The 26016-nt window shown below is 38.1% G+C and overlaps 1 protein-coding gene across 2 annotated transcripts in view; it reads right to left on the reverse strand.

The window, feature by feature from the left end:
* The window catches only part of actn4 (actinin, alpha 4), a 155366-nt gene that overhangs the window by 18481 nt on the left and 110869 nt on the right, over positions 1-26016 (reverse strand). The window contains exons 8-16 of one of the 2 annotated variants that reach the window (XM_061972306.1): positions 17539-17624; positions 13475-13567; positions 13276-13401; positions 6081-6185; positions 5855-6002; positions 5586-5736; positions 4024-4132; positions 3801-3941; positions 3540-3722 (exon numbers count right to left, since the gene is read on the reverse strand). In XM_061972306.1, coding sequence (XP_061828290.1) covers positions 3540-3722; positions 3801-3941; positions 4024-4132; positions 5586-5736; positions 5855-6002; positions 6081-6185; positions 13276-13401; positions 13475-13567; positions 17539-17624 — 1142 coding nt within the window. Of the gene's footprint in view, positions 1-3539; positions 3723-3800; positions 3942-4023; positions 4133-5585; positions 5737-5854; positions 6003-6080; positions 6186-13275; positions 13402-13474; positions 13568-17538; positions 17625-25798; positions 25885-26016 lie in introns of both variants that reach the window. The other variant, XM_061972305.1, reaches the window with a different exon arrangement.

Consider the following 26016-nt stretch of genomic DNA (forward strand, 5'->3'; position numbering starts at 1 on the left):
ATTTTTTTCGTGTACACAGTAATATATTGTGGTACTTGATGCATGCTACAATTAGCATTTTAACATACTAACATTAATTAGCATGCTGGATTTTTAACGCTAATTTTACAAGTATACACCTCAGTCATATGTTAGTAATGTTAATATGCTAGCATTTTTAACTATTTTTTTCGTGTACACAGTAATATATTGTGGTACTTGATGCATGCTTCAATTAGCATTTTAACATACTAACATTAGCATGCTGGATTCTTAACGCTAATTTTGCAAGTATACACCTCAGTCATATGTTAGTAATGTTAATATGCTAGCATTTTTAACTATTTTTTTCATGTACACAGTAATATATTGTGGTACTTGATGCATGCTATAATTAGCATTTTAACATTCTAACATTAGCATGCTATATTTGTAAGCTAATTTAGCAGGACCTTAATGTCATATTTTCGTATTTCACGAATGCTAACTGTAAGCATGCTATTGTTGGAATGTTAGCACAGTACTCTTAGCATTCTAGCTTTTTTTTTTTAGCTCATTTTGCTTAAATTTTTTGTTACTTGATGCCATCAAGCCAGCGTGCTAACTGTTAGCATACTAGTTTTTTTCAAAGATAATTTTGCAAGTATACATCTCAGTCATATTTTAGTACTTGATGCATGCTAACGTTAATATGCCAGCATTTTAAACAATTTTCTCAGGTACACACTAATATATTTTGGTACTTGATGCAGGCTACAGTTAGCATTTTAACATACTAACATTAGCATGCTAGATTTTTAAGCTAATTTAGCAGGACCTCAATGTTATATTTTCGTATTTCACGAATGCTAACTGTAAGCATGCGATTGTCGGAATGTTAGCACAGTACTGTTAGCATTTTGGCTTTTTTTTTAGCTCATTTTGCTTACATTTTTTGTTTCTTGACGCCATCAAGCCAGTGTGCTAACTGTTAGCATGCTAGTTTTTTTTCAAAGCTAATTTTGCAAGTATACACCTCAGTCATATTTTAGTACTTGATGCATGCTAACGTTAATATGCCAGCATTTTAAACAATTTTCTCAGGTACACACTAATATATTTTGGTACTTGATGCAGGTTACAGTTAGCATTTTAACATACTAACATTAGCATGCTCGATTTTTAAGCTAATTTAGCAGGACCTCAATGTCATATTTTAGTATTTCACAAATGCTAACTGTAAGCATGCTATTGTTAGTGCTCATTTTGCTCACATTTTTTGTTACTTGACGCCATCAAGCCAGCATGCTAACTGTTAGCATGGTAGTTTTTTTTTTAAAGCTAATTTTGCAAGTATACACCTCAGTCATATTTTAGTACTTGATGCATGTTAACGTTAATATGCCAGCATTTTAAACAATTTTCTCAGGTACAGACAGTAATATATTTTGGTACTTGATGCAGGCTACAGTTAGCATTTTAACATACTAACATTAGCATGCTCGATTTTTAAGCTAATTTAGCAGGACCTCAATGTCATATTTTCATATTTCACGAATGCTAACTGTAAGCATGCTATTGTTGGAATGTTAGCACAGTACTCTTAGCATTCTAGCTTTTTTTTTTTAGCTCATTTTGCTTACATTTTTTGTTACTTGACTCCATCAAGCCAGCGTGCTAACTGTTAGCATGCTAGTTTTTTTCAAAGCAAATTTTGCAAGTATACACCTCAGTCATATTTCAGTACTTGATGCATGCTAACGTTAATATGCCAGCATTTTAAACAATTTTCTCAGGTACAGACAGTAATATATTTTGGTGCTTGATGCAGGCTACAGTTAGCATTTTAACATACTAACATTAGCATGCTAGATTCTTAAGCTAATTTAGCAGGACCTCAATGTCATATTTTCGTATTTCACGAATGCTAACTGTAAGCATGCTATTGTTGGAAAGCTAGCACAGTACTGTTAGCATTATAGCTTTTTTAGCTCATTTTGTTGACATTTTTTGTTTCTTGACGCCATCAAGCCAATGTGCTAACTGTTAGCATGCTAGTTTGTTTTTTTTAAAGCTAATTTTGCAAGTATACACCTCAGTCATATTTTAGTACTTGATGCATGCTAACGTTAATATGCCAGCATTTTAAACAATTTTCTCAGGTACACACTAATATATTTTGGTACTTGATGCAGGCTACAGTTAGCATTTTAACATACTAACATTAGCATGCTAGATTTTTAAGCTAATTTAGCAGGACCTCAATGTCATATTTTAGTATTTCACAAATGCTAACTGTAAGCATGCTATTGTTAGTGCTCATTTTGCTCACATTTTTTGTTACTTGACGCCATCAAGCCAGCGTGCTAACTGTTAGCATGCTAGTTTTTTTCAAAGCTAATTTTGCAAGTATACACCTCAGTCATATTTTAGTACTTGATGCATGCTAACGTTAATATGCCAGCATTTTAAACAGTTTTCTCAGGTACAGACAGTAATATATTTTGGTACTTGATGCAGGCTACAGTTAGCATTTTAACATACTAACATTAGCATGCTAGATTTTTAAGCTAATTTAGCATGACCTCAATGTTATATTTTCGTATTTCACGAATGCTAACTGTAAGCATGCTATTGTTGGAATGTTAGCACAGTACTGTTAGCATTCTGGCTTTTTTTAGCTCATTTTGCTTACATTTTTTGCTACTTGACGCCATCAAGCCAGTGTGCTAACTGTAAGCATGCTAGTTTTTTTTAAAGCTAATTTTGCAAGTATACACCTCAGTCATATTTTAGTACTTGATGCATGCTAACGTTAATATGCCAGCATTTTAAACAGTTTTCTCAGGTACAGACAGTAATATATTTTGGTACTTGATGCAGGCTACAGTTAGCATTTTAACATACTAACATTAGCATGCTAGATTTTTAAGCTAATTTAGCAGGACCTCAATGTCATATTTTAGTATTTCACAAATGCTAACTGTAAGCATGCTATTGTTGAAATGTTAGCACAGTACTCTTAGCATTCTGTCTTTTTTTTTAGCTCATTTTGCTTACATTTTTTGTTACTTGACGCCATCAAGCCAGCGTGCTAACTGTTAGCATGCTAGTTTTTTTCAAACCTAATTTTGCAAGTATACACCTCAGTCATATTTTAGTACTTGATGCATGCTAACGTTAATATGCCAGCATTTTAAACAATTTTCTCAGGTACACACTAATATATTTTGGTACTTGATGTAGGCTACAGTTAGCATTTTAACATACTAACATTAGCATGCTCAATTTTTAAGCTAATTTAGCAGGACCTCAATGTCATATTTTAGTATTTCACAAATGCTAACTGTAAGCATGCTATTGGTAGTGCACACTTTTTGTTACTTGGCGCTGACAAGCCAGTGTGCTAACTGTTAGCATTTCAGTTCGGCTTTGGCTCTTCGGTATTCACACAACATTTCTTCTGAAATTGCATTTTCTAGTTTTTTTGTGCTGGCTTTGAAGTTAAAAACTACCAAAATGGCCCCCGCATCTTTTGAGTGTGGCCCTCAGTGGAAAAAGTTTCAAAAACCCTGCTTTACCTGTTCCCACTTGCTGTCGATGCTCTGCGGCGTGATGGTGGTGTACGGGTTGATTCCGCTCAGCTTGATTCCGTTGTGCTGAGCGATCTTCTGGACCTCGGAATGGAAGGCCTGGATGGCCTCGCGCTCCTTGTTGGCGTCCGGCAGGGTGGACTTGAACTGTTCGTGAGCTCGGATCAGACTCTGAGGGAGCAAACGTTGACGTCTTTTACCGCCTGCCGAGTGAACCGCACACATTCCCCTGGCTTTAAAACGCAGTACCTGGATCTCCTCGATGTTGTGGACGATGAACATGTCCTGCAGATCCTCCATGGCGCCCTCCATCCAGTTGTTGAAGGGCGCCGCCCTCTTGGCGTACTCAAGGTAGAGCTCATCTATGGACTCCATCACCTTCTCCGTTTTCTAGAAGAAGAAAAATCAAAAAGAAGAAGACAAGCTGGAGTCGCTTTCTCTCCACGTGTTGCGATGGCGTCTGGGGACAAACCTGCAGTGAGTCCCTGCGTCTATGGGTGAGTTCTCCCAGGCGGTCCCACTGATCGCAGATCTTCTGACAGCGAGCGTTGACGCTGGGAGCGTCATAATAGTCCAGCTCGCTGAAAAACATTTGCATGCATTGAGTCAGGTTGCAAATATCATAAAAACTATGATTAAGTGTGACAATTAATAGGGCTGTGAATCTTTGGGCACCACACGATTCGATTTGATTCGATTCCTGGGGGTAAAGATTCGATGCAGAATTGACTCTCGATTCAAAATCCATACTTTTTAATAAAATGGTTCTATGATTAACAACATTCCTCCATAAAATAGATAAACAGCTGTGACAATTGTTTTTATATTACTTCAAAGAAAACTGTTTTTTTTGGATAAAATTCTACCCAAACATTTTAGTCAAATACAAATAAGACAACAAGAGAAGCAGACACCAGCAGATGACATGGCACCCCAAACCATCACTGATGGTGGAAACTTTACACTAGACTTCAGGCAACGTGGATCCTGTGCCTCTCCTGTCTTCCTCCAGACTCTGGGACCTCGATTTCCAAAGGAAATGCAAACTTTGCATGGTTGGGTGATGGTTTGGGGTGCCATGTCATCTGCTGGTGTCGGTCCACTCTGTTTCCTGAGATCCAGGGTCAACGCAGCCGTCTACCAGCAAGTTTTAGAGCACTTCATGCTTCCTGCTGCTGACCTGCTCTATGGAGATGGAGATTTCAAGTTCCAACAGGACTTGGCGCCTGCACACAGCGCAAAATCTACCCGTGCCTGGTTTACGGACCATGGTATTTCTGTTCTAAATTGGCCCGCCAACTCCCCTGACCTTAGCCCCATAGAAAATCTGTGGGGTATTGTGAAAAGGAAAATGCAGAATGCCAGACCCAAAAACGCAGAAGAGTTGAAGGCCACTATCAGAGCAACCTGGGCTCTCATAACACCTGAGCAGTGCCAGAAACTCATCGACTCCATGCCACGCCGCATTAACGCAGTAATTGAGGCAAAAGGAGCTGCAACCAAGTATTGAGTATTGTACATGCTCATATTTTTCATTTTCATACTTTTCAGTTGGCCAACATTTCTAAAAATCCCTTTTTTGTATTAGCCTTAAGTAATATTCTAATTTTGTGACACCCGGAATTTTGGATTTTCATTTGTTGCCACTTCAAATCATCAAAATTAAATGAAATAAACATTTGAATGCATCAGTCTGTGTGCAATGAATAAATATAATGTACAAGTTACACCTTTTGAATGCAATTACTGAAATAAATCAAGTTTTTCAAAATATTCTAATTTACTGGCTTTTACCTGTATATGAAATACTTGGCTTGGTGAATCCTAGCTGTAAATATACTCCTCCCCTCTTAACCACGCCCCCAACCACGCCCCCCACCCCCCGAAATCAGAGGTCTCAAGGTTGGCAAGTATGGACTAGCAAAGCATTTTACTATCGAGCGTTGTCATTGGCCCGTTTCCGGGACATTTAGACATCACTTCAAGCTCTAAATTATTTGGCAAAGATCGCACTTTCCGCCCTCCCTTACTTACTTGAGCTCCTGCGCGATGGCGGCGATCTGCTCCACCCTGTCCTGATGGGCCGCCAGGTCGCTTTCGAAGGCCTCGTGTTTCCGCAGCAGCGCCTTGACGTCTGACAGCGTGGCGGTCTCGTAGTCTTTCTGAGTCAGCATGGCCTCCTTCCCTGCACGTGGGACACGACAGAACTCAACCACATGCTTGAGATGTGCCGTCATAGATGACCCAGCATGTATTCCACCGGGCACCCTCAAGTCGCTTGAGAAAAACTGAACACATTTTACCGTCGGTCCAAGATTCGTGGATGGAGGCCTTCTGGCGGAACTTCTCCGCCAGATGATCCAGTCGCTCCAGACGTCTGATCTCGTTGAGGAGCCACTCCTCGTAGCCTTTCTCCGCTCCCTCCAAGGTGTGCCACGCTTTGTTGATGTCCTGACAAGCGCATGAGAGGGATGAGGACCCTCTTTCCGAGGCCAACGTACATAGAACATAGAGCTTAGATGTACGTACAGACACCATGTGTCCCTCTGACGGCATGAAGGCAGGTCTACCGCCAAGTCTCAGTTTGGTCTGCAGCGTGTTGAAGTTGATCTCCAGCTGACATTTCTCCTGGACCTGCAAGAACAACATCAGCAGTTAGAGGCGAGGCACATTTCAAACTTTTCACATTTTAATTGATACGGTACCAATTCCCGATAGCTGGGAATCGATACCGGTACTCAACAGTGGCAATTTTAGTACAATTGTGTGTGTTTAAATGTTCAAAACAACCATTTTTATTTAACACTGACCGTCCAGTTGTTATCTTGGTTTCTTGCACTTTTGTGTCTCATTTGCAAGTACTGTACCGTACTATATAGTAGACATTGCGTGCAGATGCAATTCTAAGGTGTGTTGTGTTTTTTCTTCTGTTGCACCCTACAAAGTGTACTGTACTTTTTCCACACCGGATGTTTGATTGCAACATGCATCTTAGTTATAATTGTTTTTTACAAAATTTGGAAGCGTTGATATCGCCATGTAAAATCGTCTATGGCAAATCCAATGTAAATTAGCATTTAGCTACAACATTTTGAAATGTAGAGCCTGACTGTTCTTTTGAGCGCCTTCTTTGTGCTTTGCTGGCACGGAAATTTTCAACATTCATTCAACGTCCGGTTGAGTCCGCACTCAGTGCTTGCCGGCTTGTTTCCCGGTCAAGTGCTTGAACCGGTGCCGACAACAGAAAATAATTGCGAGGCACTGGCATAGACGATTGTCATGACGTTAAAGTGCATCCGGCAGTGGAGGCTCCTCTTTCTTTCTTTAGTTTATTTCGAACATGAACACACTTACATCATAATACATCACACAATTTCATATCATTTCATTTAACATCATGCCCGAAAAGGAGTAGGAAGAAGCAAAGCTTATTTAATCCTACCCCTTTCCCACTTCAAAGCGTTTACAAATATATAGAATCATTTACTGACCTTTTTATATAATAAAATAACATCTATGAATTAGTATACAACAGCTTTGTAATATGTAATTAATTAATTAATTCAGTCATTATTAACATACTGAGATGAAGAATATCTTATTTTCAATAAGGTTGAAAGTATTTCTCATAATTCTTCTTCTTTGTACTCTGTAAGCACTATTATTTTGAACAACCTCTTAAACTGGATCATATCAGTACAATTTTTAACTTCTTTACTTAATCCATTCCATAATTTAATTCCACATACTGATATGCTAAAAGTTCTAAGTGTTGTACGTGCATATAAATGTTTTAAATTATTTTTTTCCTCTAAGGTTATATTTCTCCTCTTTAGTTGAGAAGAATTGTTGTACATTCTTTTGGTAAGGGGTCTTGGGGCATTAGGAGGTTAACCCCTTTACTACTGTTACCCCAGGTGGCCCTTGGCAAAGGCCTAGTACCTGACTGCCCCCCTAGCCAGGGATACGGTGAAGACCTCAACGGCGGAGCAGGCGGAAGACGGTAGATTTAAGAACTACCACAATGGCTGCGATGGCGGATAAAGGATGCAGCAGAAAAGGGTCCCCAGTCGTCTTGGACTCCATGCCACTGGACCCTGACCTGATTCTGTCAAGGATCGTGTGGTGACTGTCTGTGCACCAGTCACGCACAGGCATCCTCCATAAAGGGATACACCCCTACCAGGAGGATCGTCATACTCGTTCGAGTGACCGCCGATGATGAGACAATTGCCAAAACGGAAACAAAACAAGGCATTGCGGGACTATCTGCTTGTGGCTAACCACCGAGATCAGGGGTTGGCAACCTCTACCACTCAAAGAGCAATTAAGACCAGTTTCACAAATTAAAGAAAACAATGGGAGCCACAAAAATCTTTTGAAATTTAAAATGAAATAACACTGCGTACAAAGTTTTTTTTTGCTTTGTGCTATGTATATACCAGAGGTGGGTAGTAACGCGCTACATTTACTCCGTACTACTTGAGTAACTTTTGGGAGAAATTGTACTTCTAAGAGTAGTTTTAATGCAACATACTTTTACTTTTACTTGAGTATATTTATAGAGAAGAAACGCTACTTTTACTTCGCTCCATTTATCTACATTCAGCTCGCTACTCGCTACTGATTTTTATCGATCTATTAATGCACGCTTTGTTTGTTTTGGTTTGTCAGACAGACCTTCAAAGTAGGATCTATCGCGAGCCTGCGTTTCACCAATCACATGCAGTCACTGGTGACGTTTGTCTCCGTTTCACCAATCAAACAGAGCCAGGCGGTCACATGATTAACAAGCTTAAGCTTACATGAACTCAACAAAGCACATCGTGTTAGTAGATATTTTGGCTGTCACCGTAGGCTGATGTTAGCTTCCCTGCTATGGATCAGTGTCAAATGTACATCGTGTGGAGACATTTATTAACGTACTGCAGCCTCATAGACACACACACACACACACACACACACACACACACGCGCATGCATAGAAACACCAATCAGTGTGTTCCCAGGTGCAGCCCACACCTATCAGTTGTGTGCTGCACCTGGGAAGTTGCGTAAAGACTAACTTTTTATTTTCCTTTGTAATCTCTGCCTACTGAGCCTATGGTGCTGTTAAGTTATTGTGGCTCAATTTGCCTTAATTTTTTTTATGTTAATGTATTATTATTTAATATATATTATTGTTTGCTCTTGAACGCATCATAATTATCCCCTCAACTCCCCCCAAAATGGATTAACTCGCTGGAATAAAAAAGACAATATAACATACATCCATTAACGCAGATGCATATGAAAAAGTGCAATATATTTATCTGTACAGTAACATATTTATTTGTTTATATCTGCACCTTATTGCTTTTTTATCCTGCACTACCATGAGCTAATGCAACGAAATTTCGTTCTTATCTGTGCTGTAAAGTTCAAATTTGAATGACAATAAAAAGGAAGTCTAAGTCTAAGTTTTAGTTGCTTAAGAGATATTCCTGGCTCTGAATTTGCTCATTGCTATTTTTATGTTTTTGTGCATTTGTTGCCGTCATCATTAAACGAACAGGTTACTCATCAGTTACTCAGTACTTGAGTAGTTTTTTCACAACATACTTTTTACTTTTACTCAAGTAAATATTTGGGTGACTACTCCTTACTTTTACTTGAGTAATAAATCTCTAAAGTAACAGTACTCTTACTTGAGTACAATTTCTGGCTACTCTACCCACCTCTGGTATATACCAAGGGTCACAGACACGCAGCCCACACCTTAATATGAAAATTGAATGTTAGTGCGGCCCGCGAGTTTTATATGAATGGCGCTTGACAGCGTCATACTTGTCAACCCTCCCGATTTTTCCGTCAGACTACGATTTTCAGGGCATCTATTCTCTCGAACGTGCCGTGATGGTACAGCATTTAGCGCCCACTACACCAGTGTGCTGGCCCAGCTACACGTTGTATGGGGCTTCTGCTTGCTCACGTAAGTGACAGCAAGGCATACTTGTTCAACAACCACACAGGTTACATTGACGGTGGCGGTATAAAAAACCTTTAACACTCTTACTAATAATGCGCCACACTGTGAACCCACACCAAACAAGAATGACAAACACATTTCGGGAGAACATCTGCACCGTAACACAACAGAACTGGGGTGGGGGCGGGGTTTGGTGGTAGCAGGGGTGTATAATGTAGCCCGGAAGAGTCAGGGCTGCATGGGATTCTGGGTATTTGTTCTGTTGTGTTTATGTTGTGTTAAGGTGCAGATGTTCTCCCGAAATGTGTTTGTCATTCTTGTTTGGTTTTGGTTCAAAGTGTGGCGCATTATTAGTAAGAGTGTTAAAGTTGTTTTGTATGGCCACCGTCAGTGTAACCCATACTTGCCAACCCTCCCGAATTTTCCGGGAGACTCCCGAAATTCAGCGCCTCTCCCGAAAACCTCCCGGAACATATATTCTCCCGAAAATCTCCCGATTTTCAGCCGGAGCTGGAAGCCGCGCCCCCTCCAGCTCCATGCGGACCTGAGTGAGGACAGCCTTTTTTCATGACGGTAGGACAACAGGGTGACAAGAACTAAATCATCCAGACTAGAGATAAATTGTATTATGTTTATCTTACCTAAAAATACATATATTTATTAATTAAAAATAAAAATAAAAATAAATAAATTTTTACTATATTTTGCTAAAAACATCAAAATTAATTGTATTTTTATTTGTATTTTTTCATGACTCCTTATTACATCCAGCCATAGAATTATACATTAAAATAAACATATTTGAAATAATTGATTTTAAATTATCATAATAATTCATTTAAAATGACCATATTTAATTATTAAAATAATTGCTTGTTTATCAACAACTTTAGCATTTTCTTCATTACATTTTGAAACTCTCAGAAGCCAAGTTATGTTACATTCCTTAATATTTATTTATGCAAGTTTGAAGTATCAATTATCTAAACACAGTTTGTTTGCATATTTTCAGGATATATATATATGTCTTAATAAGATTATCCAAAAAATAGTGCTCGATACCGTGGTAGAGCGCAATATATGTATGTGTGGGGAAAAAAATCACAAGACTACTTCATCTCTACAGGCCTGTTTCATGAGGGGTTCCCTCAATCATCAGGAGATTTATATATATATATATATATATATATATATATATATATATATATATATATATATGTATGAAATACTTGGTGAATTCTAGCTGTCAATATACTCCTCCCCTCTTAACCACGCCCCCAACCACGCCCCGCCCCACCCCGACTACGCCCCCACCTCCCGAAATCGGAGGTCTCAAGGTTGGCAAGTATGGTGTAACCTGTGTGGCTGTTGACCAAGTATGGCCTTGCTGTCACTTACATGTGCAAGTAGAAAATGCATACAACAAAAGGCTGGGCTGGCACGATGTTAATACAGATTGTAGAGGGCGCTAAATGCTGTACCATCATGGCACGCCCTTATTATTATTGTTAGGGTGAAAATCGGAGAATATCAATCTGCGAGAGGCACCGAAATCCGGAAGTCTCGCGGGAAAATCGGGAGGGTCGGCAAGTATGCAGCTGAGCCTCATCAGAGTGATCAAAGAGCCGCGTGTTGCCGACCCCTGACCTAGATGGTACAATTCAAGTTAATATGGCCGTGCTTTTATTTTAAGGCTTACTTTGCACAACACAGTGTGCATGATTAGTAGTTCTGTTGTGGCTGCTTAGTGATAAGAAAGGTCACAATACAACAGCATATAGGAAACAATTTTCATACAAAATGATCAAGATATAACTAGATACATTAACTGGCTTAGCAGTAATGCTAGGCAACGGGCCTAGGTGGCGGGGGGGGGGACTTTCTCATTTAAGCCAATCCAATACAATGCGCTGTATATTGAAAAATATATATTTTTTGTGGTTTACCTTATTGTCAATGTAAAAACCTGTGCTATTGATTGTTTTTTGGTTTTTTTTGTAAAGAAAAAAAAAAGACTATTTTTTCCCAATTGTGCAGCGTTTTTTCCAACCACATGCAGCACAATGTGTCGGAGTTCTTGTCTTCATTTCCGACAACATGGGCATACTATCGTACGTACCTACTAGAGATGCGCGGATAGGCAATTTATTTCATCCGCAACCGCGGCAGAAAGTCGTCAACCATCCGCCATCCACCCGATGTAACGTTTGATCAGAACTGCATCCGCCCGCCATCCGCCCGTTGTTATATATCTAATATTAATTAAAAAAAAAAAAAAGGGTGAAAACTACGCGAATTGCACCTTGTGCAGACAAGATTTTTCGATCGGACACGGAGGAATTAGTGATGTAAAAGACCACGTTGGGACAAAAAAACACAAGTTTAATGCCGTTGCTAGCGATACAAGTGGAAAACTTTCAACGTTTTTCGTCGCCCAAACAGATTCTTTGGATGTGATAAATGCCGAAGTTTTATTTACGGAGGCAATAATTGAGCATGGACTTCCAATCGCACTGGCTGATCACATGGGACAGTTAATAATGTAATGCAACCTTTAAAAATCATTACGCGGTGATCGCGATCCCAAAAATAAACTTTTCTTGCATGATAATGTCCAGAAAAATTCGCTTTATATTACTATAGAGTCCTTTTAACGAATGAGTTTGATGGTTTATCACAAACCTTAAATGAAAGAAGTCCTTTGTTCTCCTGCAGCATGGCCTTGCTTTGTGTTTGGTGCGCCATCCTGTCGGCTGTATTTCACAGCACGACATACTGTTAAAAGTGTTTATACTATTTATACTTTCAATTAACAAATTGAAGTCTTGTGAAAGGTTGACAAGATAACTGGCATTAACTGTCAAAATAATTTCAAACTATTGAAGTTAGCTTACAGAATAAACATGTCAATCAACCCATATGATTTTTGCTGTAATATTTTTGTTTTGAAAAGTCACTGTGACTGATAGAAAAGTGATGGTTTTAGCAACATTTTAACCTGTCTGAATGCTAATAATCATTTTGCGAGCAAGCAGGTAAGCTGCGCGGGCGGAGCGCGCGGAGTGACCCATGTTACGAGCCCCCGGCCACGGGGGTGGCGGGCAGGTAAGCTGCTTACCTGCTGCGCGTGACGCCGGCCACGGCGAAAGCGGACGAGGCGGGGTGTCGGTGCGGTGGGCGCGGTAGTGACCCTGGACGTGCGTCGGGCCCTTCTCGCGGATCGCCTCAGCTACGGCTCCCGGTGGGGCCCTCTCGGGGGAAGGAGCCTCGGTCCGGGACGCGAGGCGTCCCTCCGCTCCGTAAAAGTGTCCATCTCTTTTTTTTTTTTTCTTCTGTTGTGGCATATGCTGCAGGTGCCTGCTCGTTTTTCGTATGTGGGTAACAACATTTAACTATGTATATATATTTCCCAATTGGTTTAACTGCCACCCGCAAAAAAATAAATAAAAATAAAAATAAAAATAAAAAATCTAATTAATCCGCCCGACCCGACCCGCGAGCGGATAAAATCTTATTTTTTTAAATTTCATCCGCCCGATCCGCGGATAATCCGCGGACTCCGCGGTTGTGTCCGCAAACCGCGCATCTCTAGTACCTACTCTAGTTATATCTACGGAAATGCCACCTTTGGTCGCACATTTCATGTCGTCAAAAGCAACAAAATGTACAGTATGTGGATGTTGACATAATGAGTCGTTGGCAACTTCAGCTGTATAACTCTGAACCAAGAACGGGAAGAAGTTGGTTATGTGGAACCTTTGGTGGCTTGTGGACACGACGGTAGTCTCTGAAGTCCTCCAGCTTCTGCTGCATCTCAGACATGGTCTTCTCTGGGTTTCTGTTCTCCAGCCAGGGGATGGTGCGACGGATCCACTCCAGAAGCTGCCCAGGAAGACATAATCAGCGCCGTGGTAAGCGATGATGCCCGCACACAAGCGTTTCGATTTGTACTCACGTCACTGGCCAGCTTCTCGTAGTCCTGCATCAGGTGCTCGTTCTCCTGATTGACAGCCAGCACTTTGCAGATACGGTTGGCGGCGGTCTCGGCCTATCAGAGCACACGCTGATGTGATGAGAGGCGCTTGCACTGATCGGAGCAACATTCATGGAGCTACGTCTGAACTAAGCGTTTAGTCATTCTTAATTTCACTGTTAGAGTTCTCTCTCCGCTTTGCTGTGAACACACACGAGCAGTGACTAAGAGCTAATCTCATTCCCAGGCACGTTACGTTAAAAACGGCACACGTGTTTGTCAAAGTGCAAAAAACACTAAATCCAGCAGCTTTGTTGGACTAATTAAAACATGCTGGAAACTGCTGGCGGTTAGTTTCATTTCCCCAGTCACACACACACACACACACACACCCACACAAAGTGTGTTTAAAAACGCCATGCGTCTTAAGTGGGTCCATACATCCAGTTACAGGTTCACGTGGCGCTGCGGGTCCTCTAGGCGCTCCTACCATTTAACTAGTATACGGCTGGAATGCAAAAAGACACAACTTCAAGACTATCTGTTGAAATGAATAGATTGTCTATAACATATTGAGAACGAACAAGTCACATTTATTACAAAACGTTGGGAACGGTTGTGTTCAGACAGAAGTTGAAGCAAAATGACAAGAGTGGAGTTGCCTTGTGTTTCTCAAAGCAATGAACAGCTTGGAGGATGTGTTCCTTTACAGAGCACACGGAAAGTAGCCATAGCACTTCACTATTCCACATTTTGTGGTGTTACAGCTTTATTCCAAAATGAAATAATTTCACGTTTGTCCTTAAAATTCTACACGATACCCCATAATGACAATGTGAAAAAGAAAATGTGTACCGTATTTTCCGCACTATTAGCCGCACCTAAAAACCACAAATTTACTCAAAAGCTGACAGTGCGGCTTATAACCCGGTGCGCTTTATATATGGATTAATATTAAGATTCATTTTCATAAAGTTTCGGTCTCGCAACTACGGTAAACAGCCGCCATCTTTTTTCCCCGTAGAAGAGGAAGTGCTTCTTCTTCTACGCAAGCAACCGCCAAGGTAAGCACCCGCCCCCATAGAACAGGAAGCGCTTCTTCTTCTACTGTAAGCAACCACCCGCCCGCGTAGAAGAAGAAGAAGAAGCAGAAGCGCGCGGATATTACGTTTCATTTCCTTTGTGTGTTTACATTTGTAAAGACCACAAAATGGCTCCTACTAAGCGACAGGTTTCCGGTTCATGAAAAGACGCAATCTCTCCATCCGCACACGGATTACTATTTCACAGCAACTGCCTAAAGACTTTCAAGAAAAGCTGGCTACTTTCCGTGCAGATTGTAAAAACAAGATAGCTGAAAAAAAGATCCGGCCAGAGAACATTATCAACATGGACGAGGTTCCACTGACTTTTGATATTCCTGTGAACCGCACTGTGGATACAACGGGAGCACGTACGGTGAATATTCGCACCACAGGGAATGAGAAGTCATCCTTCACTGTGGTTCTAGCTTGCCATGCTAATGGCCAGAAACTTCCACCCATGGTGATATTCAAAAGGAAGACCTTGCCAAAAGAGACCTTTCCAGCCGGCGTCATCATAAAAGCTAACTCGAAGGGATGGATGAAGAAAAGATGAGCGAGTGGTTAAGGTAAGTTTACGCGAAGAGGCCGGGTGGCTTTTTTCACGCAGCTCCGTCCATGTTGATATACGACTCCATGTGCGCCCACATCACGCTGGTTTTTAATATATTATTAAAGTTTGACTGACCTATCTGACTGTTTTTTTGACATTCCTTTAGCGCAGTTACATGCGGCTTATAACACGGGGCGGCTTATAGGTGGACAAAGTTTTGAAATATGCCGTTCATTGAAGGCGCGGCTTATAACCCAGGGCGGCTTATGGTGCGGAAAATACGGTAGATTTTTTTGCAAATGTATTAAAAAAAAAAAAAAGAAATCACAGTGAGCTTCATGGCAACGATTATGAATTCATAAGTGCATGTGATTTCTTGTTGTTTTTAAATGATCAATACATTTACAAAAAATTCTAGAAAATACCTTTTTCACATTGTCATTATGGGGTATTGGGTGTCGAATTTTAAGGAAAAAATAAATGTATTCCTTTTTGGAATAAGGCTGTAACATAAAACAGTTGAGCACTGTATAAAGCATAATTTTACCCGCCAGCTCATCCATTATTTACATTATTACAGTGTTTCCCATTTATTTTTTTTGTGTTGGCTCATTACCGATGAATTTTCACCACTATAAAAATAGATTTGCCGCTACCTGTTAAGAATTAAACATTTAAAAACATTTTTGTATGCATGTTTATGCGGGGACAAACTTTCAACGCTTTTAAACTCTTCGATAGATATATTTGAAGCAATAACGGCTTCTTTCTAGTGTGTGCAGCGTTTAGTAAATAGCGTTTGGTCAAACAATACTGAAGCTTCGATGCATTCCGAAACCTAAGGAATGTTACTGTGTCCCTCGATACCTCAATGTGTGTATAAATTTAAGAACAAAACACATGACCGACACGGCTGCTGTGTCATTTGACTGTGAATCGCCAAACTGTCTTTATCAGGAAGCACTTATTAGGCCTGCGTGTGACAGATTGTTGCGTTTCATATTAGTCGCTACCATCAATCTAGGAAAAAAAGCATGTTTTAAGGCAAGTATTATTTTTATGTTTAATATTTGGCTCATTGACCAAAGTTACACATTTCATATTTCTTACTGCACAGCTATTCATTTAAAATATCATATTTGCTAACTTATTTTTCATTTTATTTGCGACTTTTTTAATCCAGCAGATGGCTCAATTATGAAATACCGACAGTATCGGTGCAGTGTTAATACAGCCAGTGAGTGTGCCACACACTCACTGAGGCGTCATTACCCATCATCTGACTGCTGAATGTATTAGCTATAATGGCTAATATGCAGAAACTGATTTAAGAACACAGTTTAATCTATAGAGAAATATATTTGCTGTTATTATTCAGAATCAGAATCAGAATCAGCTTTATTGTCATTACGCAAGGTAACGAGATTGAGGCCATTCCATACAGTGCGATGTGTGCATGCTAGAAAAACAATGTGCAAATATTTAGAAATATAAAAAATGTAGAAGTGCAATGAATATGGTGTGAAATCAATATATACATGAAAAAACAAAACAAAAACAGGGTGGTTGGTAGAATGGGTTATTGCACCGAAGAGAAGGCAGTTATGAGGGACAATGGGGCAGTCCGTTCAGGATGGTTATGGCCCTGGGGAAGAAGCTGTTCTTTATCCTCTATTCCTATACGGTTGACGTGCCTATAACATTCAGACATTACATTTATTTCAGTAGATAACAAAATATTAAAATGTTTTGTATTTCAGATACTAAATTAAAACACTGTTTTGAAGTGACTTTGTGTTCTATGTCCGGAACTTCAGAGGAGGCTCCCATTATTTTGCGTGGGTTCTGATATGTCCATGGCCAGTTATGCAACCCCGCGCCACAGTTAAGTTTGCAGTTTTAAGGGAAACACTGTATTTATGCGATGGGAGCACGACTTGAAAACCATACATTTAAACTGCTTTGAGAGACACAGAGACAACCTTAAAACAAGCAAAGAATCTTATGTTGAGAGTTCCCATCAGCAATGCTGCACTAAGGAGAAACTATATTACTGTGATTTGACCTAAGACTTATATACACTTACAGAGTGTTGGAAAACTCCTCACAGTTTTAAAGACGCTTGTATTGCCTCGTTTCCACCAAGTACTTTGGTACAGTAGTTTGGTTTCCCCCTTGTAAAAAGTATTGTGCTCAGTCCCACTTTGGGGTTTTGTCCCTTCAGGACGGGAATGGAAAGGAAATAAAGATTGAGAACATTTAGATCATGTCTACCACAGTATGGCACCGTTTACACCCTGCCAACTGTGGTGCACTTGTTTCTAAACAATACTAGCTTGGTGGAAATGAGGCAAAGGATGGGAACGCTCTGTTGCTGCTGCACAGGTGTGCTGATGACGTGAGCGGCTCACCTTCTGAGCGCCAGAGAAGGCGTGATAGAAGCAGGAGACATAGGTCATAATGGCCTTCTCGTCGGGCCGCAGCGTGCCCACGATGTCTGCGCAATACCCGCCCCAGAGCGAGCGAGGGCGGCAGGGAGGAAAGAGAGAGAGGACAGAGTGAAGCCAAAGCATCCCAAAGCAATGCAGCTCTCTCCTCAAACAGGAGAACCTCTTGGGAAGTGCGTCTGCGGCCGGACGCTCCACCTAGAAGCAAAGCCGACGTCCTCCTAAGAGGAGATGGACACTGGAAAACTAAGCATCAAGTCGGGACACTGACTTGGAGCGCCCCCCCCCCTCCAACACTTCCTGGTGAAAGCAGCGAGTTCTTTTTCTTTTGACTTCTCGTTAATAAATCAGCAGCGTGAAGGAGCTTTCCATACGCCCGCAACAAACTACCACAAGCACGCGAGGATCTCCTGAGGTCGCAGACCGCCGTGCAAAAACTAGATGGAAATGAGGCACAAACATAACTCGGGGACGGACTAAAGCAGGGGTGTCCGAAGCGTGGCCAAGGGGCCATTTGTGGTCCGCAGCTCAAGTGTTGTCGAAATACAATCAAAGAAAAAACTAACAAAATGTCAGAAAAAAGCGGACATGTTGATACTAACAACTAGTCACGTGTAACACAAAGCTGACACAAAGTTTTGTTTTAAATAGATATACTGTAAACCTTTGGTAATCTGATAGTAGTTCCAGGCTTGACTGTGATACATAAATTTTCGCCAAGTGGGATTTATTAATTATAAAGCAAATATGTTCATAAGTCAGAGCATAAAAAACTGTTTACCACTTTCTAAATACATTTTTAACATTATTAGAACCCTGTAGAAATGAAATAACACCCACATTGTCACCATTAAACTATTTTAATCCAATATAGTAATGCTGCCTGAGGCTGAGCCAATCAGTGGACACAATACTAATGAGCCCAAGCTGATTGGTTTCATATCATCTATTGGCCAATAATACCATAGTATTGATATTTTCAGTACATTTAGACATTTTTTATCCTCAAAAAGGTTTAACTTGGGCCAAAAATCTGCTTTAAAAAAAATAAAAAAATAAAATGAATTATTGACCTATTTAAGGCTCCAAGTACTTCACATCAAATATTCCACTTTGAAACATTTTTGGGGAAAATATTGCATATTTTGTGCGTTTGCCATAAAAAAACTAAGTTTTCTACGGCAAAAAAGATATAAAACAAACAAATAATATATTTTTTTAAAGTATAAAAACTTCTAATTGACGGATATATCTGAAGTTGATCTAGACATGTAAGCCTTAAAAGTAAAAAAAAATAAAATAATGTATGACTTATTTTTAACACTTCTATGAGTGGGGCCCATTTGGATCCCTAGGAATTGTCATTGTCCAAAAAACACTAATGTATCAAAATCAACGTTGTTATGAATTATTGACCTATTTAAGGCTTCAATTACTTCACATCAAATATTTAACTTTTGTTTGCCATAAAAAAAAAAACGTTTTTCTATGGCCAAAAAACGAAATAAAACAAACAAAAAAGAAAACAAAAAAAAAAGAATCGACGGATAGATCTGAAGTTGATCTAGAGATTTAAGCTTTGAAAGTAAAAAAAAATCAAATTTGGAACACTTTTATGAGTGAGGCCCATTTGGATCCCTAAGAATTTTAGCGGGATATATTTTTAAAAACTGTCATTGTCCAAAAAACAATCATGAATCAAAATAAATGTTATGAATTATTGCCCTATTTAAGGCTTCAAGTATTTCACATTAAATATTCCACTTTGAAATATTGCGTATTGTGAGTGTTTGCCATAAAAAACAAATATTTCTATGGCAAAAAAAAAGAAATAAAACAAACAAAAAACGAATCGACGGATGGATCTGAAGTTGATCTAGAGATTTAAGCCTTGAAAGTAAAAGAAAAAAAAATGTATGACGTATTTTTAACACTTTTATGAGTGGGGCCCATTCGGATCCCTAAGAATTTTGCGGGATAATTTTTTTTTTTAACTGTCATTGTCCAAAAAACAATCATGAATCAAAATAAATGTTATGAATTATTGCCCTATTTAAGGCTTCAAGTATTTCACATTAAATATTCCACTTTGAAATATTGCGTATTGTGAGTGTTTGCCATAAAAAACAAATATTTCTATGACAAAAAAAGAAATAAACAAAAAACGAATCGACGGATGGATCTGAAGTTGATCTAGAGATTTAAGCCTTGAAAGTTAAAAAAAAAAAAAGTATGACGTATTTTTAACACTTTTATGAGTGTGGCCCATTTGGATCCCTAAGAATTTTGCGGGATTTTTTATTTTTTTTAAACTGTCATTGTCCAAAAAACAATCATGAATCAAAATAAATGTTATGGATTATTGCCCTATTTAGGCTTCAAGTATTTCACATTAAATATTCCACTTTGAAATATTGCGTATTGTGAGTGTTTACCATAAAAAAACAAATATTTCTATGGCAAAAAAAGAAATAAACAAAAAACGAATCGACGGATGGATCTGAAGTTGATCTAGAGATTTAAGCCTTGAAAGTAAAAAAAAAAAAAAGTATGACGTATTTAACACTTTTATGAGTGGGGCCCATTCGGATCCCTAAGAATTTTGCGGGATATTTTTTTTTTAAACTGTCATTGTCCAAAAAACAATCATGAATAAAAATAAATGTTATGGATTATTGCCCTATTTAGGCTTCAAGTATTTCACATTAAATATTCCACTTTGAAATATTGCGTATTGTGAGTGTTTGCCATAAAAAACTAATATTTCTATGGCAAAAAAAGAAATAAACAAAAAACGAATCGACGGATGGATCTGAAGTTGATCTAGAGATTTAAGCCTTGAAAGTAAAAAAAAAAAAAAAATGTATGACGTATTTTTAACACTTTTATGAGTGGGGCCCATTTGGATCCCTAAGAATTTTGCGGGATTTTTTTTTTTTTTAAACTGTCTTTGTCCAAAAAACAATCATGAATCAAAATAAATGTTATGAATTATTGCCCTATTTAAGGCTTTCAAGTATTTCACATTAAATATTCCACTTTGAAATATTGCGTATTGTGAGTGTTTGCCATAAAAAACTAATATTTCTATGACAAAAAAAGAAATAAACAAAAAACGAATCGACGGATGGATCTGAAGTTGATCTAGAGACTTAAGCCTTGAAAGTTAAAAAAAAAAAAGTATGACGTATTTTTAACAGTTTTATGAGTGGGGCCCATTCGGATCCCTAAGAATTGTGCGGGATATTTTTTTTTAAAAACTGTCTTTGTCCAAAAAACAATCATGAATCAAAATAAATGTTATGAATTATTGCCCTATTTAAGGCTTCAAGTATTTCACATTAAATATTCCACTTTGAAATATTGCGTATTGTGAGTGTTTGCCATAAAAAAACAAATATTTCTATGGCAAAAAAAGAAATAAAACAAACAAAAAACGAATCGACGGATGGATCTGAAGTTGATCTAGAGATTTAAGCCTTGAAAGTAAAAAAAAAAAAAAAATGTATGACGTATTTTTAACACTTTTATGAGTGGGGCCCATTTGGATCCCTAAGAATTTTGCGGGATTTTTTTTTTTTTTAAACTGTCTTTGTCCAAAAAACAATCATGAATCAAAATAAATGTTATGAATTATTGCCCTATTTAAGGCTTTCAAGTATTTCACATTAAATATTCCACTTTGAAATATTGCGTATTGTGAGTGTTTGCCATAAAAAACTAATATTTCTATGACAAAAAAAGAAATAAACAAAAAACGAATCGACGGATGGATCTGAAGTTGATCTAGAGATTTAAGCCTTGAAAGTTAAAAAAAAAAAAAAGTATGACGTATTTTTAACAGCTTTATGAGTGGGGCCCATTCGGATCCCTAAGAATTTTGCGGGATTTTTTTTTTTTTAAACTGTCATTGTCCAAAAAACAATCATGAATCAAAATAAATGTTATGAATTATTGCCCTATTTAAGGCTTTCAAGTATTTCACATTAAATATTCCACTTTGAAATATTGCGTATTGTGAGTGTTTGCCATAAAAAACAAATATTTCTATGACAAAAAAAGAAATAAACAAAAAACGAATCGACGGATGGATCTGAAGTTGATCTAGAGATTTAAGCCTTGAAAGTAAAAAAAAAAAAAATGTATAACGTATTTTTAACACTTTTATGAGTGGGGCCCATTCGGATCCCTAAGAATTTTGCGGGATCATTTTTTTTTTAAACTGTCATTGTTCAAAAAACAATCATGAATCAAAATAAATGTTATGAATTATTGCCCTATTTGAGGCTTCAAGTATTTCACAATAAATATTCCACTTTGAAATATTGCGTATTGTGAGTGTTTGCCATAAAAAACAAATATTTCTATGACAAAAAAAGAAATAAACAAAAAACGAATCGACGGATGGATCTGAAGTTGATCTAGAGATTTAAGCCTTGAAAGTAAAAAAAAAAAAAGTATGACGTATTTAACACTTTTATGAGTGGGGCCCATTCGGATCCCTAAGAATTTTGCGGGATATATTTTTTTTAAACTGTCATTGTCCAAAAAACAATCATGAATCAAAATAAACGTTATGAATTATTGCCCAATTTAAGGCTTCAAGTATTTCACATTAAATATTCCACTTTGAAATATTGCGTATTGTGAGTGTTTGCCATAAAAAAACAAATATTTCTATGACAAAAAAAGAAATAAACAAAAAACGAATCGACGGATGGATCTGAAGTTGATCTAGAGATTTAAGCCTTGAAAGTAAAAAAAAAAAATGTATGACGTATTTTTAACACTTTTATGAGTGGGGCCCATTCGGATCCCTAAGAATTTTGCGGGATTTTTTTTTTTTAAACTGTCATTGTCCAAAAAACAATCATGAATCAAAATAAATGTTATGAATTATTGCCCTATTTAAGGCTTCAAGTATTTCACATTAAATATTCCACTTTGAAATATTGCGTATTGTGAGTGTTTGCCATAAAAAAACAAATATTTCTATGACAAAAAAAGAAATAAACAAAAAACGAATCGACGGATGGATCTGAAGTTGATCTAGAGATTTAAGCCTTGAAAGTTAAAAAAAAAAAAAAGTATGACGTATTTTTAACACTTTTATGAATGGGGCCCATTCGGATCCCTAAGAATTTTGCGGGATTTTTTTTTTTTAAACTGTCATTGTCCAAAAAACAATCATGAATCAAAATAAATGTTATGAGTTATTGCCCTATTTAAGGCTTTCAAGTATTTCACATTAAATATTCCACTTTGAAATATTGCGTATTGTGAGTGTTTGCCATAAAAAACTAATATTTCTATGACAAAAAAAGAAATAAACAAAAAACGAATCGACGGATGGATCTGAAGTTGATCTAGAGATTTAAGCCTTGAAAGTTAAAAAAAAAAAAAGTATGACGTATTTTTAACACTTTTATGAATGGGGCCCATTCGGATCCCTAAGAATTTTGCGGGATTTTTTTTTTTTTTTAAACTGCCATTGTCCAAAAAACAATCATGAATCAAAATAAATGTTATGAATTATTGCCCTATTTAAGGCTTCAAGTATTTCACATTAAATATTCCACTTTGAAATATTGCGTATTGTGAGTGTTTGCCATAAAAAACAAATATTTCTATGACAAAAATAGGAAATAAACAAAAAATGAATCGACGGATGGATCTGAAGTTGATCTAGAGATTTAAGCCTTGAAAGTAAAAAAAAAAAAAGTATGACGTATTTAACACTTTTATGAGTGGGGCCCATTCGGATCCCTAAGAATTTGGCGGAATATATTTTTTTTAAACTGTCATTGTCCAAAAAACAATCATGAATCAAAATAAATGTTATGAATTATTGCCCTATTTAAGGCTTTCAAGTATTTCACATTAAATATTCCACTTTGAAATATCGCGTATTGTGAGTGTTTGCCATAAAAAACTAATATTTCTATGACAAAAAAAGAAATAAACAAAAAACGAATCGACGGATGGATCTGAAGTTGATCTAGAGATTTAAGCCTTGAAAGTTAAAAAAAAAAAAAAGTATGACGTATTTTTAACACTTTTATGAATGGGGCCCATTCGGATCCCTAAGAATTTTGCGGGATTTTTTGTTTTTAAACTGTCATTGTCCAAAAAACAATCATGAATCAAAATAAATGTTATGAATTATTGCCCTATTTGAGGCTTCAAGTATTTCACAATAAATATTCCACTTTGAAATATTGCGTATTGTGAGTGTTTGCCATAAAAAAACAAATATTTCTATGACAAAAAAAGAAATAAACAAAAAACGAATCGACGGATGGATCTGAAGTTGATCTAGAGATTTAAGCCTTGAAAGTTAAAAAAAAAAAAAGTATGACGTATTTTTAACACTTTTATGAGTGGGGCCCATTCGGATCCCTAAGAATTTTGCGGGATTTATTTTTTTTAAACTGTCATTGTCCAAAAAACAATCATGAATCAAAATAAATGTTATGAATTATTGCCCTATTTGAGGCTTCAAGTATTTCACAATAAATATTCCACTTTGAAATATTGCGTATTGTGAGTGTTTGCCATAAAAAACAAATATTTCTATGACAAAAAAAGAAATAAACAAAAAACGAATCGACGGATGGATCTGAAGTTGATCTAGAGATTTAAGCCTTGAAAGTTAAAAAAAAAAATGTATGACGTATTTTTAACACTTTTATGAGTGGGGCCCATTTGGATCCCTAAGAATTTTGCGGGATTTTTTTTTTTTTTAAACTGTCATTGTCCAAAAAACAATCATGAATAAAAATAAATGTTATGGATTATTGCCCTATTTAGGCTTGAAGTATTTCACATTAAATATTCCACTTTGAAATATTGCGTATTGTGAGTGTTTGCCATAAAAAAACAAATATTTCTATGACAAAAAAAGAAATAAACAAAAAACGAATCGACGGATGGATCTGAAGTTGATCTAGAGATTTAAGCCTTGAAAGTAAAAAAAAAAAAAAGTATGACGTATTTTTAACACTTTTATGAGTGGGGCCCATTCGGATCCCTAAGAATTTTGCGGGATTTTTTTTTTTTTAAACTGTCATTGTCCAAAAAACAATCATGAATCAAAATAATATTATGAATTACCGGTTCGATTTCCAGGTCGATCTACGTTCCCATCCTCACCTATGGTCATGAGCTTTGGGTCATGACCGAAAGGACAAGATCACGGGTACAAGCGGCCGAAATGAGTTTCCTCCGCCGGGTGGCGGGGCTCTCCCTTAGAGATAGGGTGATAAGCTCTGTCATCCGGGGGGAGCTCAAAGTAAAACCGCTGCTCCTCCACATCGAGAGGAGCCAGATGAGGTGGTTCGGGCATCTGGTCAGGATGCCACCCGAACGCCTCCCTAGGGAGGTGTTTAGGGCACGTCCGACCGGTAGGAGGCCACGGGGAAGACCCAGGACACGTTGGGAAGACTATGTCTCCCGGCTGGCCTGGGAACGCCTCGGGATCCCCCAGGAGGAGCTGGACGAAGTGGCTGGGAAGAGAGAAGTCTGGGCTTCCCTGCTTAGGCTGCTGCCCCCGCGACCCAACCTCGGATAAGCGGAAGAAGATGGATGGATGGATGAATTATTGACCTATTTAAGACTTCAATTACCGGTACTTCATATCAAATATTTCACTTTTAAAAATGTTCTGATAAAGATTTTTGCAATGTTTTTTCTTTTACAAAAAGGGCATAAACATTACAAATACATAACACTTCATAACAACAGATTTAAAGCTGATCTAGAGATTTAAAACAATGACCCTATTTTTTAACATTTTTATGACTGAGACCTTTCCAGGTCCCCCGGACCAAACTTGAGGGGAGCCCTAAAAATTAAAAAAAAAAAAATCTATATATTTTACAAGAGTTTTTCAATTAAAAAATATTAAAATGGCCCCCACGCTTTGATTTTTTTTTTTTTTTTTTTTTTTTTTAAAGAGTGCGGCCCTCAGTGAGAAAAGTTTGGACACCCCTGGCGTAAAGTGTAATGTTATTTTATCCACGTTACAAAACATCTGCAGCTTTCACCAGCTGAGTTACGTCCATTTTCTAAGTGTGTGCGTGTCCCAACACGCCCTGTACGTCCTTCTAGGCCGGCCTGTGAAGAGAGGAGCTGGAAAGAGAGCGAGGCCATGCTGCACTGAGAGGCGGCGCTTGTTAGTAGCGGGAGGGTTGAAGAGGCAGAGTGTCGCCGGGTCGAAGGGTACCTTCTGTGCTCCAGAGAAGGCATGGTAGAAACTGGACACATAAGTCATAATGGCTTTCTCATCTGGACGAGCAGTGTTCACAATGTCTATCGGGGGAGGTTATGGAGACCAGGACAGAGACATGTGATTAAACATGGACACACGTGCATACATGGCTGGTGTGTCTCAAACGGAGGACTTCCCTGTTTACGAATGCGTTCACACGAGTGCGAGGAGCG

The sequence above is a fragment of the Nerophis lumbriciformis genome, linkage group LG17, assembly GCF_033978685.3.
Source record: "Nerophis lumbriciformis linkage group LG17, RoL_Nlum_v2.1, whole genome shotgun sequence".
Lineage (NCBI taxonomy): Eukaryota > Metazoa > Chordata > Actinopteri > Syngnathiformes > Syngnathidae > Nerophis > Nerophis lumbriciformis.